Below are 15,239 nucleotides of genomic sequence, written 5' to 3' on the forward strand. Positions count from 1 at the left end.
ACCCGTCTATGTCACCCATGTCCTTCAATTGGGCCACCACGAGCCTCTCCAAGTGGCTGGCAGCCCTGGGACCTTGGGGCCCATCCGCACTTGGCGCAGCCGGTGCCCCGCCGGTTCTCCGCTCTGCCATGGCCAGCTCATGCTGTCGCTGCCTCTCTCGATCTTGGCGCTCCTTCTCTCGGTCCTCTACTTCCAATTCCCTGATCCGCAGCTGGATCTCCAGCCGCCGCAGCTCCGCTGGGCTGGCCCCTGCCCTAGATGGGCTACGGCTTGCAGGCCTCCCGGGAGACGCTGTCTCATCTCTCCGTTGGGTTCCAGCGCTCCTCCCCCTCTCTGAGCCTGACACACTCTCAGGGGGGGTCTGGCTGCTTCCCCTGGGGACAAGATCCTGGCCCTGTGGCTGGTCATTCCCTCCCAGCTGGGTAATCAGCTGGGCCTTGGTTGCTTTCCGCACAGGCAAGCCCCTCTCTCTGCACAGCCCCACCAGCTCTGCCTTCAAGAGTCGGGCGTAGGCCATCTGCCCGCTGGGCCCCTCGGTGCAGACTCACCAGTCTAGTGCTGCAGCGCCCCACGATTCCCAGGAACCGCTTCGCTCTGTCTCCAGCACGCCTGGCTCCAGGGCTCTTGCTTCTACTGCGCCTTGTCGCTTGCCGCTGGGAGCTTCATCCACGGGGTGCAGTGCATCCCACTTCTGACACCAGTGTGACGGCACGTTGGGGGTTCCCCGTCTCCTGCACCCCGAAATGGCACAAACAGACTGCACCAGCCAGTGGAATTGAGGGTGGTTTATTGCTCCTCCAGCACAGCGCAGCACAGATGTAATCTGGTCACAGGAACTGGGCTAGGATGCCTCAGGCCCCCTTGAGATGGGGGAGACTGGGCCCCTAAACTCCAGCTCCTCTCCCTAGGCTGTCTCATCCATGCCCTCCGACAGCCAGCAACCAACTCCCTAACTTCCAGCCCTGCCCCCCAGCCAAGGCAGCATCCACCTTCCTTTGTTCCTCTCCATGGGGGGTGTCTGGCCACTGGTTTGCATAGTGACTCATCCTGTTTTGCTGGGTCGTGGTACCCACAGCAGCCAGTGGGGGTTACCCCAGAGCCAGCAGCATAGAAACCAGCCAGGTACCCCCACTACGTCACAGGAGCATCTCCCTTTCGGGCCTTGATCCCCAGAGGGGAGTGCCCGCAGGCCTGGTGGCGCTGAGGGGGGCCAGGCTGGCAGAGGAAGGATGCCACCCGGCTTCTGTCCCCAGAGGGGAGTGCCCGCAGGCCTGGTGGCAGTGAGCGTGGCCAGGCTGGCAGAGGAAGGATGCCACCTGGCTTCTGTCCCCACAGGGGAGTGCCCGCAGGCCTGGTGGCAGTGAGCGTGGCCAGGCTGGCAGAGGAAGGATGCCACCCGGCTTCTGTCCCCAGAGGGGAGTGCCCGCAGGCCTGGTGGCAGTGAGCGTGGCCAGGCTGGCAGAGGAAGGGTGCCACCCGGCTTCTGTCCCCAGAGGGGAGTGCCCGCAGGCCTGGTGGCGGTGAGCGTGGCCAGGCTGGCAGAGGAAGGGTGCCACCCGGCTTCTTCGTGGTGCCGTGATCATGAGCCAGTGAAAGCACGAAGGAGCCCCCTCTCCGTGCCCCCAACTGGCCTTCTGCAGAACTGGCCCCTTCCCCCCCTCGGCCGGCGCCAGGCAGGGGAAGGGGAGAGGAGTCCGGGGCCGGGGAGCTCTTGGAGACGTCAGTGGGGTCCGTTTGTGCGATGCTCCCGGCTCTGAATGGGCCTGTTCCTAGCCGAGGGGTCCGTGGTGGGGATGGCAGCCAGTGCCCCTCACGCTCTGGGCTGCTCCCCGCCTCGCCACACCCTCGCACGGAGCAGCAGGGAACGAGGGCGGGTAGGGGCCGGTTTGGCGTCTGGGCAAGAAGCGATTGCCAGGCTGGGCCCGTCCAAGGCCAACGGCCACGCTGCTGAAGGGCCCTCTGTAAAGCACTCTGCAGCAGCGCCACCACGCCGCTCCCCCTCCAACGTCCTGCGGCCCTGCCTGGCGGGTCCAGCCGGGTCTCCCTGACGGTTTTCTCCTCCCTTTCCCACCACTGCGGGGGGCTGGCCGGCTCTCCTTTGCCCCAGTCTAACACGTGTTCTTCTCTGCAGAGGAAGAGAGGCACCTTGCGGCCAACAACCGGGACTTCAACGTGCCCTTCGAATATGCGGTAAGTGACGCTCGGGCGTTGTTTCGTGCCGCGCAGGGGCCAGGCCTGGCTCCAGGGATGGCCGCGCCCGTGCAAGTTTCCTTCCAGTCAGAAGTGTGTTGTGTGGGCTTGTTAGGGCAGGGTCAGGCCGACAGCCTCGCCCGGCCCCTGGGCAAGGTGGGGGGGGCTGCTCCATGCCCCCGGAAAGGGCACGGCCGGTGGTGGAAGGGGCGAGGCAGCCCTCGGTGTCGCCAGGAGAACATGGCATCTCCCAGCCCTCCGTGCTGCCCGGAGCGCGCCGCAAGGTGCTCCGGCGGAGATTTAAAGGGTCCAGGCTCCGACTGCCATTGTTGCCGTGGTAGCGGTGGTGGCAGCCAGGAGCTGCTGGCCCTTAGTTCACCAGGCCCCAGGGCGTTGCCCCCTTGGCCCCCCATGTTGGCAGGCCGGCTCAGGGGCGTGCCGGGGAACCCTCTCTAAACAAAGTGCCCAAGTCAGCTCTGACAATACAAAACAATTCCCGGGACCTTGCCAGAAGCTGGAAATGAGGCTGCTCGCGGCCTGTGCCTCTCGGCAACAGCGCCCGGATGCCCAGAGGAACCTGCTTGTTTCATCTCTGGCTTCCGGTCACTAATAGGGGGCCCGATCCTGAAAAGCCAGACCCAGTGACTGCTCACGAGGCTCACTGGGCACGCTCACGGGAAGATCCTCGTGTGCCAGGGCCCCAAGACTTGACCATGAGTCTTGCCCCTGTGGCACAAACTGGGTGTTTTTTCAATGTTCCTTTTCCATGCCTGGACCAGCCCGAACACCCACAGGCTATGCCTGTGGGGCACGACGGCTGCGTGCGCGTGGGACGCACAGTGTGTGCCCATGGTGAAATGTGCACGAGGCTGGTGCAAGGCCGTTGCACCCCTTGGCGATAGGGGATTGGGAAGGTCCGTTCCGTGCACGTGGGGGCCTGGCAATGCAGGAGGGGAGGCGCGTTCCCAGCGTGCAAGGCTTGGCCACCCTGGGCTGCGAGGACGCAGGGCTGAGAGGGGCGCTCAGTGCTCACGGGGCTGGGATGAGGATGTAGGCGGGAGGGGGAGCCTGGCCTGTCCTGATGGCCGTGGCCAGCCTGTGCCTCTTTCCTCCACCCCTTCCCCAAGTGCAGAGACGCGTGCGTGTGGGGGGTGGCAGTGTGGGGGGTGGCAGTGTGGGGGGTGGCAGTGTGGAGGGGTGGCAGTGTGGGGGGTGGCAGTGCGTTCTACTCAGCGGGTGGCTGCCCCCCAGCCGTTGAAAGGGGGCAGTGAGTTGCTGAGGGCCCGCCCCAGGCGCGAGCCTGCCCTGCCACGTGACCCCATCTCTGCGCTGCTCAGCACCGTGGGAAGGTCAGAAATTCCCGGCGGACGTCCGTCGCGGCAGCCCATGCCCCGGGGCACGGCAGAGCGGTGGGAAAGCAGAAAGCTGCTCTGACACGGCTGCCAGCCAGTCTGCCTGGCCCGGGGCTCCCGTTCCCAAAGGAGTCCTGGTGAGCTTCGGTTAATGAAATCCAGACAGGCAGGCCGTGTGGAAAGGAGCCGGCCTCGCCCAAGGGGGCTGCCAGCCCTGTGCTGAGCCGCACTTCGGGTGTGGCTGGAAACCTGGAGGAAGCCGAGAGGTTCCTGGCTCCTTCCCACCCGTCCAGGACTGCCCTAACGTTGTCTGGAGCGGGGCTGCGGCCGCGTGGGACCCGGGAGGCCAGACGCAAGGGGGGAGCCATCTCTTTCGTTGGGCCGACTGCTGCTGCACAGAACTTGCTGGCAGAGCGCGATGGGGTGCAGGGGCTTGGCAGGTGCAGTGACTGCGTTTTCGAGGGCACCAGTCGGGGTGAAGCGGCCCCTGAGCAGCCTGGTGGCCTTAGGGGGCTGCTAACCGCTCCATGCCTAGGGGCTAGAGCCGCGCCTGTGATCCACGCAGCGAGCCGGGCCCTGCCCTCTGATGGCCCTGAGCACAGGGCAACTGCAGCCGCCTGGTGCAGCATGGAGGGGTGAGCCTGGCGACCCCACCTGCCGCGCAGCACTGCCTGAGGCCGCGGGGCTCCGTGGGGCCAGGGGCGAGAGAGGCCCCTCGGCTGCTGCCGCCACTGGACACAGCGCATGCAGCCAGCCCGTGGCTGTGGCCCGTGCCCCGTGGGATCTGCTTAGGAGGGGCGGGGCGGGAGCGGCGCTGCCACTCGGCTGTTCAGCGCTAGTAGACTCCACGGCCGACGTGGGCCCTTCCTCCCTGTGGCCCACATGGGCCCGCACAGGCCTAGGAGCGGGATGGAAGGAAGGAAGCGCTGGTAGCTCCCGCGCAGTGGCAGGGCCGGCAAGGAGAGAGACTGGAATGAAACTGGGGGAGAGGTGGATACGCTGGAGAGCAGGAAGGGTCCAGAGTGACCTGGACAGATCAGAGGTTTGAGCCACAAGAAATCTGATGTGGTTCAACAAGGACAAGTGCAGGGTCCTGCCCTTGGGAGGGAAGAATCCCAAGCATTGTTACAGGCTGGGGACCGACTGGCTAAGTAGCAGTTCTGCAGAAAAGGCCCTGGGGGTTACAGCGGATGAGAAGCTGGATACGAGTCAACAGGGGCCCTTGTAGCCAAGAAGGCTAATGGCGTATTAGGTGCATTAGGAGGAGCATTGCCAGCAGATCCAGAGAAGTGATAATTCCCCTTTATTCAGCTTTGGTGAGGCCACATCTGGAGTGTTGTGTCCAGTTCTTCCCCTCTCCCCCCCCTACAGAAAGGATGTGGACGCACTGGAGAGGGTCCAGCGGAGGCGACCAAAATGATTGGGGGGCTGGAGCACATGACCTACAAGGGGAGGCTGAGGGACTTGGGTCTGTTTAGTCTGCAGAAGAGAAGAGTGAGGGGGGGGAGGGGATTTGAGAGCAGCCTGCAACTCCCTGCAGGGGGGTCCAGAGAGGCTGGCGAGAGGCTGTTCTCAGTGGGGGCAGGTGGCAGAACAAGGAGCAATGGGCTCAAGTTGCAGAGGGGGAGGTCTAGGTTGGAGATTAGGAAAAACTCTTTCCCCAGGCGGGTGGGGAAGCGCTGGGCTGGGTTCCCGAGGGGGGGCGGGGAGTGTCCATCCCTAGAGGTGTCTGACCTGACTTGTCCAAGCCCTGGCTGGGCTGATGGAGTCGGGGCTGGTCCTGCTCTGGGCAGGGGGCCGGGCTCGGTGCCTCCTGAGGTCTCTGCCCGCCCCGGGGTTCTGCGAACCCTGGTAACCACGAAGCGCTGCGGGGGGTCGTAGCTCCCTCCTTGCGGCTGCAGCGGGCGGCCAGGTCGGTCGGACTGACGGCTTTCCAGGGCTATGCGTTGCAGGGCGAGGGGGCTCTGTGTCTGGCCTGGGAGCGCTGCCAGCCAGCCTGTGGCGGTTCCCTGAGGCCAGGCATTGGGAGACGGTTGAGGAGGAGCTACACAGATGTGGATCTGAGGGGCTGGTGTGTTCTAGACCCCCCCCCCCCCCCGGGAAATGGGAGCAGCTGGCGGTCTGCGGGTTCAAGCCCTTCACCAGAGCGAATGGTTTGTTCCCACCTGACCTCTCCCCAGGCCAAAGGCGGGGGGTGGGGAGGGGCAGGGCACCTCGTCCTCGTGGAGAATCCCTGAGGGTGGGGCAGCAGGCCTGTGCAGCACAGCCAGGCCCACGGTGGTCACGTGGCCCTTCCAGGGGCCGGTCCTGCGGCTGGCCACCGTCCGGCTGCTGTGGCTTGGTGGAGCAGGGCGAGCGGAGGAGGAAATCTGGGTTTTCGTGTTGGCTCGGACGCCGATTCTCCTCCCAGTCCTGCAGCATCACTTAGGAACGCGGCCCAGCTGTGCGGAGGCGGCAGGCGGGGGGGCGGGGGGGGGGGCTGCAAGACCAGCTCTAAAATTGGCTGTCCGGAAGCAAGAAAGGAACTGCAGGGCCCTGAGGCCCAGGCCTGGCTCACTCGAATGTCAGGGCGGGAATGAACAAGGCACCCAGCGGCCCGTGTCTGCCCCTGGGTCTCCCTGGGTCCAGGTTAGTTTTTCTGCCCAGCCCCATGAGGCCCCCAGCGAAGTCTCGGGGAGCCGTGTAACGGCCTGGACACGCGGGCCACAGTCGGTGCATGCACCTCGTGCCTTGGGTCCGGCCGAGCCAGGGAACGCGGCAGAGGTTGGGCGCTGGAGCTGTGGCTTCCCGAGCCCCCACGCAGTGCGGAAAGTGGCTTGGTAGCTTCTGGCTCACGCCTCTCTGGAAGGGCAGGCTGCGAGCGGCCACAGCAGAGCGGTGACAGCCCTTCCCTCCTCCGGGCGGGAGTCCAGTTGTCACAGCAGGAGCCTAGTCAATGGGGACTCTTGGGACTTGTTTGTGGTGCCAGGGGAGGAGGGAGACATGTGGCCTCAGCATTGGGTGATTGGGAGACGAGGCTCCTGCATGCTACTCCTGGCCTTGTGACCTCTGACAAGCAGCACCCCTTTGTGCCTCAGTTTCCCCATCTGTAAAATGAAGATCATCGTCACCTTCCCCACGTTAGGATGATGCAGAGATCAAATAGTGCTTGCAAAGCACACCATGACCCTTGGGTGACCGGTACTGTATAAATACAAAGTATGGGGAATGCGTTTTCCTGAGGAGTTGCCTATGATTAGACTGTGGAACTCATTGCCACAGGACGTCCGTGAGGCCAAGAACTGAGGGACATTGAAAGAGGGGCTGGATGGCTACATCCTGACACAGATTCCCAGAGTTATGAAATGCTAACAGATGGTTTGGAGGGAGATAAAACCGACTGCTTCAGGGTTTAGGCCAATCTCTGTTAGGAACCAGGATGCCACCTTCCTGCGTTACTGCAGCTACGAGCTAGAGACAGGCGTCGGTCTCCAACGGCCTGGCCGTTTCCCATCAGTGCCTGGGGAAGGTCATGCCGGGCGCTGATGCCTGGGCCTTGAGCCTGCCGGTCCTGGGGCAGCCCCCGGCTACAGCGGCTGGCCAGACTCAGTGTTGCCCAGGGCTGGGAAGGGAGCTCAGTGCCGGGAGCGGAGGTGCAGGCGAGTCGCCCCTCTGACTGCCGCTCGCCCTGCGCTTTCTGGGATCCGCCCTCCCGTCCTTCCCCAGAGCCGTCCCGGCTGCAGAGCGCGGCTCCTGTCCCAGGCACGTCTGTGGCAAGGCGGCCGGCGCGTTTGTCCGGAGCCTCCTGCTGCCGAGGGCCGGACGTCGCGGGCAGCCGGGTTCTGAACGCTGGCTGTAACGGCCGCGTCGTTTCCCCATGGCCCTGCTGGGCTGGCTCTAGGGCCAGCACGTGCCTGAGGGGCTGTTTGCGTTTTGGGTTCTGGGTTGGTGTCAGGGCCTCGTGCCCCATCTCCTTAGGCCTGACTCTAGCCAAGTGCAGAAGGGGATCTGTCAGGCTGCTCACTGCCACGTTATTGGATTGTGAGGGGAGCAGCCGGGTCACTGTTGCACCCATAGGGGGGGTTCGCCCCAAAGTGGTACAAAGGGGCCATGTGAGGGGTCAAACAAAAGCTACTTTCCTCTGGTTCTGTATCTGCTCTTCATAGAGCTGTACAATGTCTGGGTGTGGAGTTAGGGATCTGTAACCTGTATGGAGACTGGAAGTCTCTCTGCATGTGGCTGAGCATTGGGCAGAGCCCGGCCTATGGACATGCTAATTAGCGAGGCCCTGTGGGACAATGGCACTCGATGGGCCAAGGACACACCTGGGGATTGGTGATAGAAATGTAGCCGTGTTAGTCTGGTGTAGCTGAAACAAAAAACAGGTCTAGGTAGCACTTTAAAGACTAACAAGATGGTTTATTAGGTGATGAGCTTTCGTGGGCCAGACCCACTTCCTCAGATCAAATAGTGGAAGAAAATAGTCACAACCATATATACCAAAGGATACAATTAAAAAAATGAACAAATATGAAAAGGACAAATCACATTTCAGAACAGAAGGGGCATGGGGGGAGGGAGGTAAATGTCTGTGGGCTAATGGTATTAGAGGTGATAACTGGGGAAGCTATCTTTGTAATGGGTAAGGTAATCAGAGTCTTTATTCAAACTTAGGCGTAAAGTGTTGAATTTAAGCATGAATGACAGTTCAGAGGATTCTCTTTCAAGTGTAGTCTTAAAAGGCCTTTGAAGCAGGATGCAGGTAATCAAGTCGTCAAGAGAATGTCCTTTCTGGTTGAAATGGCGAGAAACTTTTTTTTCTTTGTGATGATCTTACCCATTACAAAGATAGCTTCCCCAATTATCACCTCTAATATCAATAGCTCACAGACATTTACCTCCCACATCCCATCCCCCTTCTGTTCTGAAATGTGATTTGTCCTTTTCATATGTGTTCATTTTTTGATTGTATCCTTTGGTATATATGGTTATGACAATTTTCTTCCACTATTTGATCTGAGGAAGTGGGTCTGACCCACGAAAGCTCATCACCTAATAAACCATCTTGTTAGTCTTTAAAGTGCTACATAGTCCTGTTTTTTGTTTCTTGGGAATGGTGACTGACACCTAAGGGCTACCAGCAGGGAACACAGGGATAGGCCGCTGGCCAGGTGACCTGCTGCAGCCAAGAAGAGACCAGGAAGGATGTATGAAGAGTCCATGTGGCCGACTCCATCTTGGTTCTCAGCTCAGCACTTCATCCCAGAGGCAGCAGTGCAGGGATCGAAGAGCCAGGAAGAACTGTGAACCCATCCTGATCTAGGATGCCCAACAAGAACTTTTAAGCCAGCAGCTGTAACATCTCTGCTAGAGCCTGCATCGAGAACTGGGAGACTTGATGCATGTAATATATGATACTTTAGCAACCTTACTCTCAGGCTTTTCTTTCTTGTGGCAATAAACCTTTAGTAGTTAGATGCTAAAGGATTGGCCCAGCGTGATTTGAGGGTAAGGTCCAGAGGGTAAATTGACCAGGGATCTGTGGCTGGTTTCTTGGAACCGGACAGAACTTGTTCGGGGTAGGTGGGATTGGGTGCTAGGACCCCCCCACCTGTGTATGAGGCCCAGGGCCATCTGGGGCACGGATATTGCTGGGGTGTCGGAGGGGTTTTGCTCGGGAGGCTTCAGGCAGGCAGCTGAAGCGCTCTGTGGGACTGGTTTGTGGCCTGTTTGGAGAGGTCACCAGTCTGGGGGCCATAAGGAGCCCCGAAGTTGAGCAGTTCGCCCTGAGTGGACGCCCTCAGCTGTGCCCAGACACGGCCCGGTCTGTTACACTCACCTGTGGGTCTCAAAGCACTTTACAGAGGTGGGTAGCTGCTGCTATCCCCGTTCAACCTCCAGGGAAACTGAGGCACAAACCGGAACAGTGACTCGCCCCACACAGTGCTGTGTGTGAGTGGGGATGAACCCAGGAATTCTGAGGGGCGGGTGTCCCATCCTGATGGATCACGCTGCGTTGGTAGCCGCTTGGGGTCTTCCGTTTCCGTGGCTGGGTCGGTGAACGGTTGTGTAAACTGAACTTTCTAGCAATGATCTGATTCCACACGCGCCGTCTCCTAGCCTGGCTCCTGTCCCTGCTTGGGGGCTTAGTCCTTTGCGATAGGCTCTCGTGGGAGATGGCGCAGAGGAATGCTAGATTATTGGTCTGTTCTCGGGGCAGTGTATGTGTTAGATTGCTGCGTGCCCTGGGTGCTGAGCTGCCTGGGCAGTACCAGGGCGTGGGCTGGTGGCTCTGGTACACGCCTGAGTTTTTTGGCTTCATTTACAAGCAGGAATTGAAGGGAGCCAGCCTTGCTCTCACCGGCCCCTGAGAGCTCCCTGGCCAAGCCCTCTGGACGTACCACCCGAGCCCTGGCAGGCGCTCCCAGAATGGGCATGTTCACATGCAGTGCTGCGGCCAGCTCTCAAACCTGCCCCACGAGGTTGGGCCCCACTGCCCCACTACTCCTCTGTAGCCGCTGTGAAAGCCGTGTGGAGCCTAAAGAACGATGCTTCGGTGGGGCACATTTAACCACCACCAGGCGGATTTGACTTGGGACCTCGGGAGCAGAGTGTAGGCGCCTCTACCCTCTGAGCTAAAAGCCAGCTGGCTCCCAGCCCACACTGTGGAGGTCTCTTGGTCTTAACTGTTGCTGTGGTCTAGGTACCACTTGCATTGCTCAGTCACCACACTAGGGCTATGTCTACTCTGGTGGGTTCTTGCGCCAGAAAAAAGCGTGGAATATCGCCGAGCCTCATTTGCATACCTAATAAGCAGCCATTTTTGCAGAAGAGGCTCTTGCGCCAGAAGGCGCTGACTACACGGCCCCTTCTTGCGCAAGAAAAACCCTCTTGCGTAACGCCGTTATTCCTGAAAATAATCCGCGTAGGGGCGTTGCGCAAAAGGGCTTTTCTTGCACAAGAAGGGGCCGTGTAGACAGCTGCTTCTGGCGCAAGAGCCTCTTCTGCAAAAATGGAGGCTCATTAGGTATGCAAATGAGGCTGTGATATTCTATGCTTAGCCTCATTTGCATATTTCTGGTGCAAAAATCCGCCAGTGTAGACACAGCTTAAGTGTGTGGGTTACACGGGCTCAGAACTGGCACCAAGAACCTGCCCTGGCACTGCCTCACTGGTTGGCCTTGGGCGGGTCATTTAACCTCAGTGCGGCTTGGGTTATCACCTAGGTGATGGGGGCGACGTTATTCCACCAGCTCAACCCGCAGTGTGGAGGGAGCCTGCTTATGCACGTAACTTAGAGATGAGGCACTTAGAAGTCACAAACCAGCTGCAAGGGCAGCCAAGCCCAGGGCGCTCAGATAGTCGAGCTCTATGCTAAGTAGCATGGGCCCCTCCCTCGTTTGAAGAGGGAGAGGTGGGGGGGCTGCATGGAAGGCCTGGGATCCAGAGATGGGGGCAGGGTGCAAGCCCAGGGCAGTAACAAATGCCGGTTGTCTTTCTGAGTTGGCGGCCGGCTGCTTAGGGGCCTGTTCCGAGCCAGCTGTGTAGCTGCATCGGCCCCAGGAGCCTTTTCGGACCCGCGTGTTCCAGGCTGGGTGAAAGGCCGGGGGGGGTTGGAGCCCGGTGAGGGTGGATGGACGATTCCAGCTCCCGCGCCAGGAAACAAACGCCCACAGCCGGAGGGACCGGCTTAGTGCCAGGCCTGGGCCGGGCCCCCGGGACCGCCGAGCCTGGCAGCCTTCAGTCGGCTTGGCATTTGCCAGTTCTCCATTGCCCCGTCTCTGGCCTTCCCGTGCTCTTCCACTCTGCCAGCCTCCTCCCCCAGAACGGGGCCAGCCCAGGCCTCTGTGGCCCCTCCCAGGTCCCCGAGCACCGGACTCTGGTGGCGCAAGGCCCTCTGCTCTGCCAAATCCCCCCAAAACTCCCTCCTGCCACGCTGGCTCGAAGAGACCCCAGTGAGCTCTGCTGGGGATAACTGTGGTAGGTTAGGGAGTGTCTGTATTTTAACACTGTTAACCCAGTCAGTCCCTGGCATGGCTCCTTCCCCTCTCTGGCATGATAAATGCAGAAGTGGGGGCCAGCAAGTGTACCCCAAAGCCTTATCTACCAGGCTTTGGTATAAAACTTCCCCCAAAATCTTAAAAACCTAGATTTTGGGAATAAAACTTCCGCTGCCACCACCCAAATATTAATAACGAGATTAGGGGGAAGATCATTTGGGAAATCTCACCCCTATTATAAAAATCAGGACACACAACTAACCAATGCCAGGTTACTAAAAAGAAAAGAGAAAACTTTCATTATTACAACAATATTCCTGTTGCAAGCATAAGGATCGGATGGAAAGGTAACAAAATATACTCATGGAGGAATTACACCATGGCCTAGAACGTAGTTAAAAAGAAAAGCCAAACATCTCGTAAGCAGTGCCAGATCTCAGATCCCAGACCCAACCCTTAAAACAATAAAGCCTAAGGAAACTACCTAAACGTTACCCTACTTACAGAAAGTGAAGAATTGTTTCTTGGAGAGAGAGAGAGAGAGAGAGAGAGAGAGAGAGACATGCTTGTCCCTCCCTGTAGCTGCAGAGGACTCACCCGGAGAGACAAAGGAGGGAAAAAAACCCAAATTCCTTTGTCCCAGTTTGAAAGTCCCACCTACATTCCTACTGGCCACTCCACCTGGCTAGGTGTAGTTAACCCCTTAATCCCCAGGCAGCTGGCTAACCCTCATAATCATGACAGTCCCTCAGCGGAGCAGCTGATCCCTGTCTGCTGTTTGGGAAGCGCGAGCATGCAGTGGATGCTGCCAGAAACAAGCAAAACGCGATACGATACTCTCTTCGCTGCGCCAGTTAGAAAGAGAATCCAAAATGCATCTCCCACAATAGAGGAAAGGGGTGTGTGTGTGTGTGTGTGTGTGTGTGTTGCATATACCCCTGGCACTGCCGTGTCACACACTTCCAGTAATTACACCCTCCCCTCCCCCAGAAATCTGTGTGTTTATCAGAATTCGGCGTGGGTGACTCGGGGAAAAGGAAATGTTGTGCAAGGCTGCTGTGAACAATGTTGTTGCTAAATTTAGACCCGTCGAACTCGGCTGCAAGGGGCCGTGCTGCAATTTCTTGTCCTGTCTCACCAACCCTCCGTCTGCTTTCTGTTCCCCCAGAATAATTCGATTAGAACCTCGAAATACAATTTCTTCACCTTCCTGCCTCTCAACCTGTTTGAGCAGTTCCAGCGAATAGCCAATGCCTACTTCCTGTTCCTGCTGATCCTGCAGGTATGGACTCTGCCCTAGTGCCTGGCTGCGGGCCGACGGGGAGCCCACACGAGCTGCGCCTGGAGCGTGAATTGGCGTCTTATTAATGCCCAAAGCAGAGACGCAAACAGGGCGGGGAAGGAAACTCGTCCGGCTGAGCTCCGGCGACCATGGGAGAGCCCCTCTGGCGGGGGGCCGGTCGGACGCACTGGCTGGAGCCCAGGGATGGGTTAGCTCATGGTTACAGGGTGTTTGGCCTGCTCTGCGTCTCCTGTGCTGCAGGGAGGTGCTGCTGCCGGCTGTTGGGTCCCCGGGGATGGTGCCCTCCTCCTGCAGCCAATGCAAAGACACGAGGCTGCTCTCCACCTGGGGGCCGCTGGCTTCGCCCACGCTAGCGTCCCCAGGAGAGCGAGTGTCCCGGCAAGACGCAGGCCGTGAATTCACACACACCGGAGCGGTTTGCTCCCTGCCCGGTTTGCTCCTATGGGGCCCTGGGCTGAAGTTTTCCCGTTCCGGGTGGTAATGGGGCTGCCCTGAGCCTGTGTCAGCATCTCTGGGTTTGTCCTTGGCTCACGGGTGATAAACCCTAACCCTTGTCCCTGCCACGCCCCCTCTCGGGACCCTGTTAGCGAGCCTGGCCCTGGGCAGGGCTGTTCCTACAGCAAGTTGGATACTTTTGGGTTCAGTCTGTTTAGAGCCGTCCAGGCACAACCCAGCTGGCGCAAGACCCTTAGACTCCCCCCTACTCCGTTTCCCTGAGCGTAAACCCCCTCCGGAGCGCTGGGCGAGCCGGGAAATCCCAGCTCCCGCCACATGCTTCTGGAAATCGTAAGATCCTAAAAGCCGGGCTTGTGGGGAACATGCCCCCTTGGCCGGAGCTCCGGCCTGGTTCCTTGGTTTTCACGCTGTAGGGCTGCGTCTAGAAGAACCTTTTTTCAGAACAGATCTTCCGCAAAAACGTCTTCCGAAAGCGTCTCGCATTCAGCTGGGATTGCTGTGGGCGGAGTGGCCCCTGGGGACCCGCGCTTCTTCCTCTTTCCCCTTCTATGAAAAGCACTCCCTCCTCCCCGTCCACACACGCCTTTTCCCGAAAGCTCTTTGGCAAAAAGGCTTCTTCCTCGTAGAAAGAGGGTGACCAACGCCGGAAAACCCCTCTGCTTTCCACTGGCTTTCGGGAGGACGCGATGGCAGTGTGGCCGGAACTCAGGTTTTGCTGGGAAAACGGCTGTTTTTCCGACAGAACTCTGTAGTGTAGACCTACCCCTCGTGAATTCCAGGCCTGGTCCCGCTATGCTGTTCAGCAGTGGCGCTTGCTGAGCCACGAATGGCGACCTGTAAGGACAAAACCTTTGTGCTTTGCCCCCGCCTTGCTCAGGACAGGCGCATAGAGGGGGACACTGGTCTTCTCCCTTCCTGTTTCTTCCTCCTCCCCGCCCCCGCCCACTGCCGCCCCCGCCCCGTACACTGCCCCCGCCCCCATGTCCACTGCTGCCCCTGCCCTGTGCATTCCTCCCCCCCGTGTCCACTGCCGCCCCTGCCCCGTGCACTCTCCCCCCCCCCCGTGTCCACTGCCACCCCTGCCCCGTGCACATCTCCTCTCCTGTGCCCGTCCTGCGTGGCACGGGGCAGTGGGTTCCCACGTGGACGGCTGCTCTGCGCTAGGGAACGGCGCGGCTGTCACCGGTGGGACGTGCTACCCAACCCCTCGCTGGACGCCGCGCTCTGCATAGAAAGGAGCTGCTGCCGGGGGAGGTATCCCGGGAGAAGGGGAGTAATTACACCCAGGAAAGGCCCCTTTACCCCGCTGTGGCTATGTCCACTCTCGGCATTTTACTGGTAAAATACCTCCCCTCCCCACCGAGTCACTGGTGGGCCTGGCTACAGCTCGGCCTCCCGTCCTCGGCGACGCAGGGCTGGGGGAGACGCAGGCCACGTTTCAGCCGCTGACGTGCCGCCCCGCCAGGCCTCCGACAGCCCGCGCCCAAGTCCTCCAGAAAAAGCCAGAAGTTGGGATCTGCTGCTGCTAATGTACCACAACCTAGCGGGAGGGAACCCCCCTCCCTTCCCCGTGCCCCCCAGCCCTTGTGCGTCCAGGGGCGCAGGCTCCGGTGCCCTTTGTGGCGGGTGTGGAACGAGCGCGGCACGCCCCTCTCTGGGGTTTGTGCGCAGGGCAGCGGGGAGCAGCCTCCGCAGGCGCCAGCGGCTCGTGGGTCTCCGCGTGTCGCCTGGGCCGTGCACGTTCCCACCCCGCTTCTCTTCCTCCGCAGCTCATCCCGCAGGTGTCCTCCCTGTCCTGGTTCACCACGGTGGTGCCGCTGGTGCTGGTGCTGGCCGTGTCGGGCGCGAAGGATGCCATCGACGACTTCGTAAGCTGCGGGGGGTTCCTGCGCTTAGCTCGGCGGGCGGCTGCCGTTCCCCAGTGCCAGGCCGAGAGGGAAACCTCCCCCTACACAGAGC

General features: G+C 60.1%; 1 protein-coding gene across 3 annotated transcripts in view; it reads left to right on the forward strand.

Moving 5' to 3' along the window:
• The window catches only part of LOC102462785 (phospholipid-transporting ATPase ID), a 117,232-nt gene that overhangs the window by 39,049 nt on the left and 62,944 nt on the right, over positions 1–15,239 (forward strand). For all 3 annotated transcript variants that reach the window (XM_075932841.1, XM_075932840.1, XM_075932842.1), the window contains exons 3-5: positions 2,132–2,190; positions 12,690–12,803; positions 15,050–15,148. In XM_075932841.1, the coding sequence (XP_075788956.1) occupies positions 2,132–2,190; positions 12,690–12,803; positions 15,050–15,148 (272 nt within the window). The remainder of the gene's footprint in view (positions 1–2,131; positions 2,191–12,689; positions 12,804–15,049; positions 15,149–15,239) is intronic.

Source organism: Pelodiscus sinensis, chromosome 6, assembly GCF_049634645.1.
Source record: "Pelodiscus sinensis isolate JC-2024 chromosome 6, ASM4963464v1, whole genome shotgun sequence".
In the NCBI taxonomy this organism is placed as follows: Eukaryota; Metazoa; Chordata; order Testudines; family Trionychidae; genus Pelodiscus; species Pelodiscus sinensis.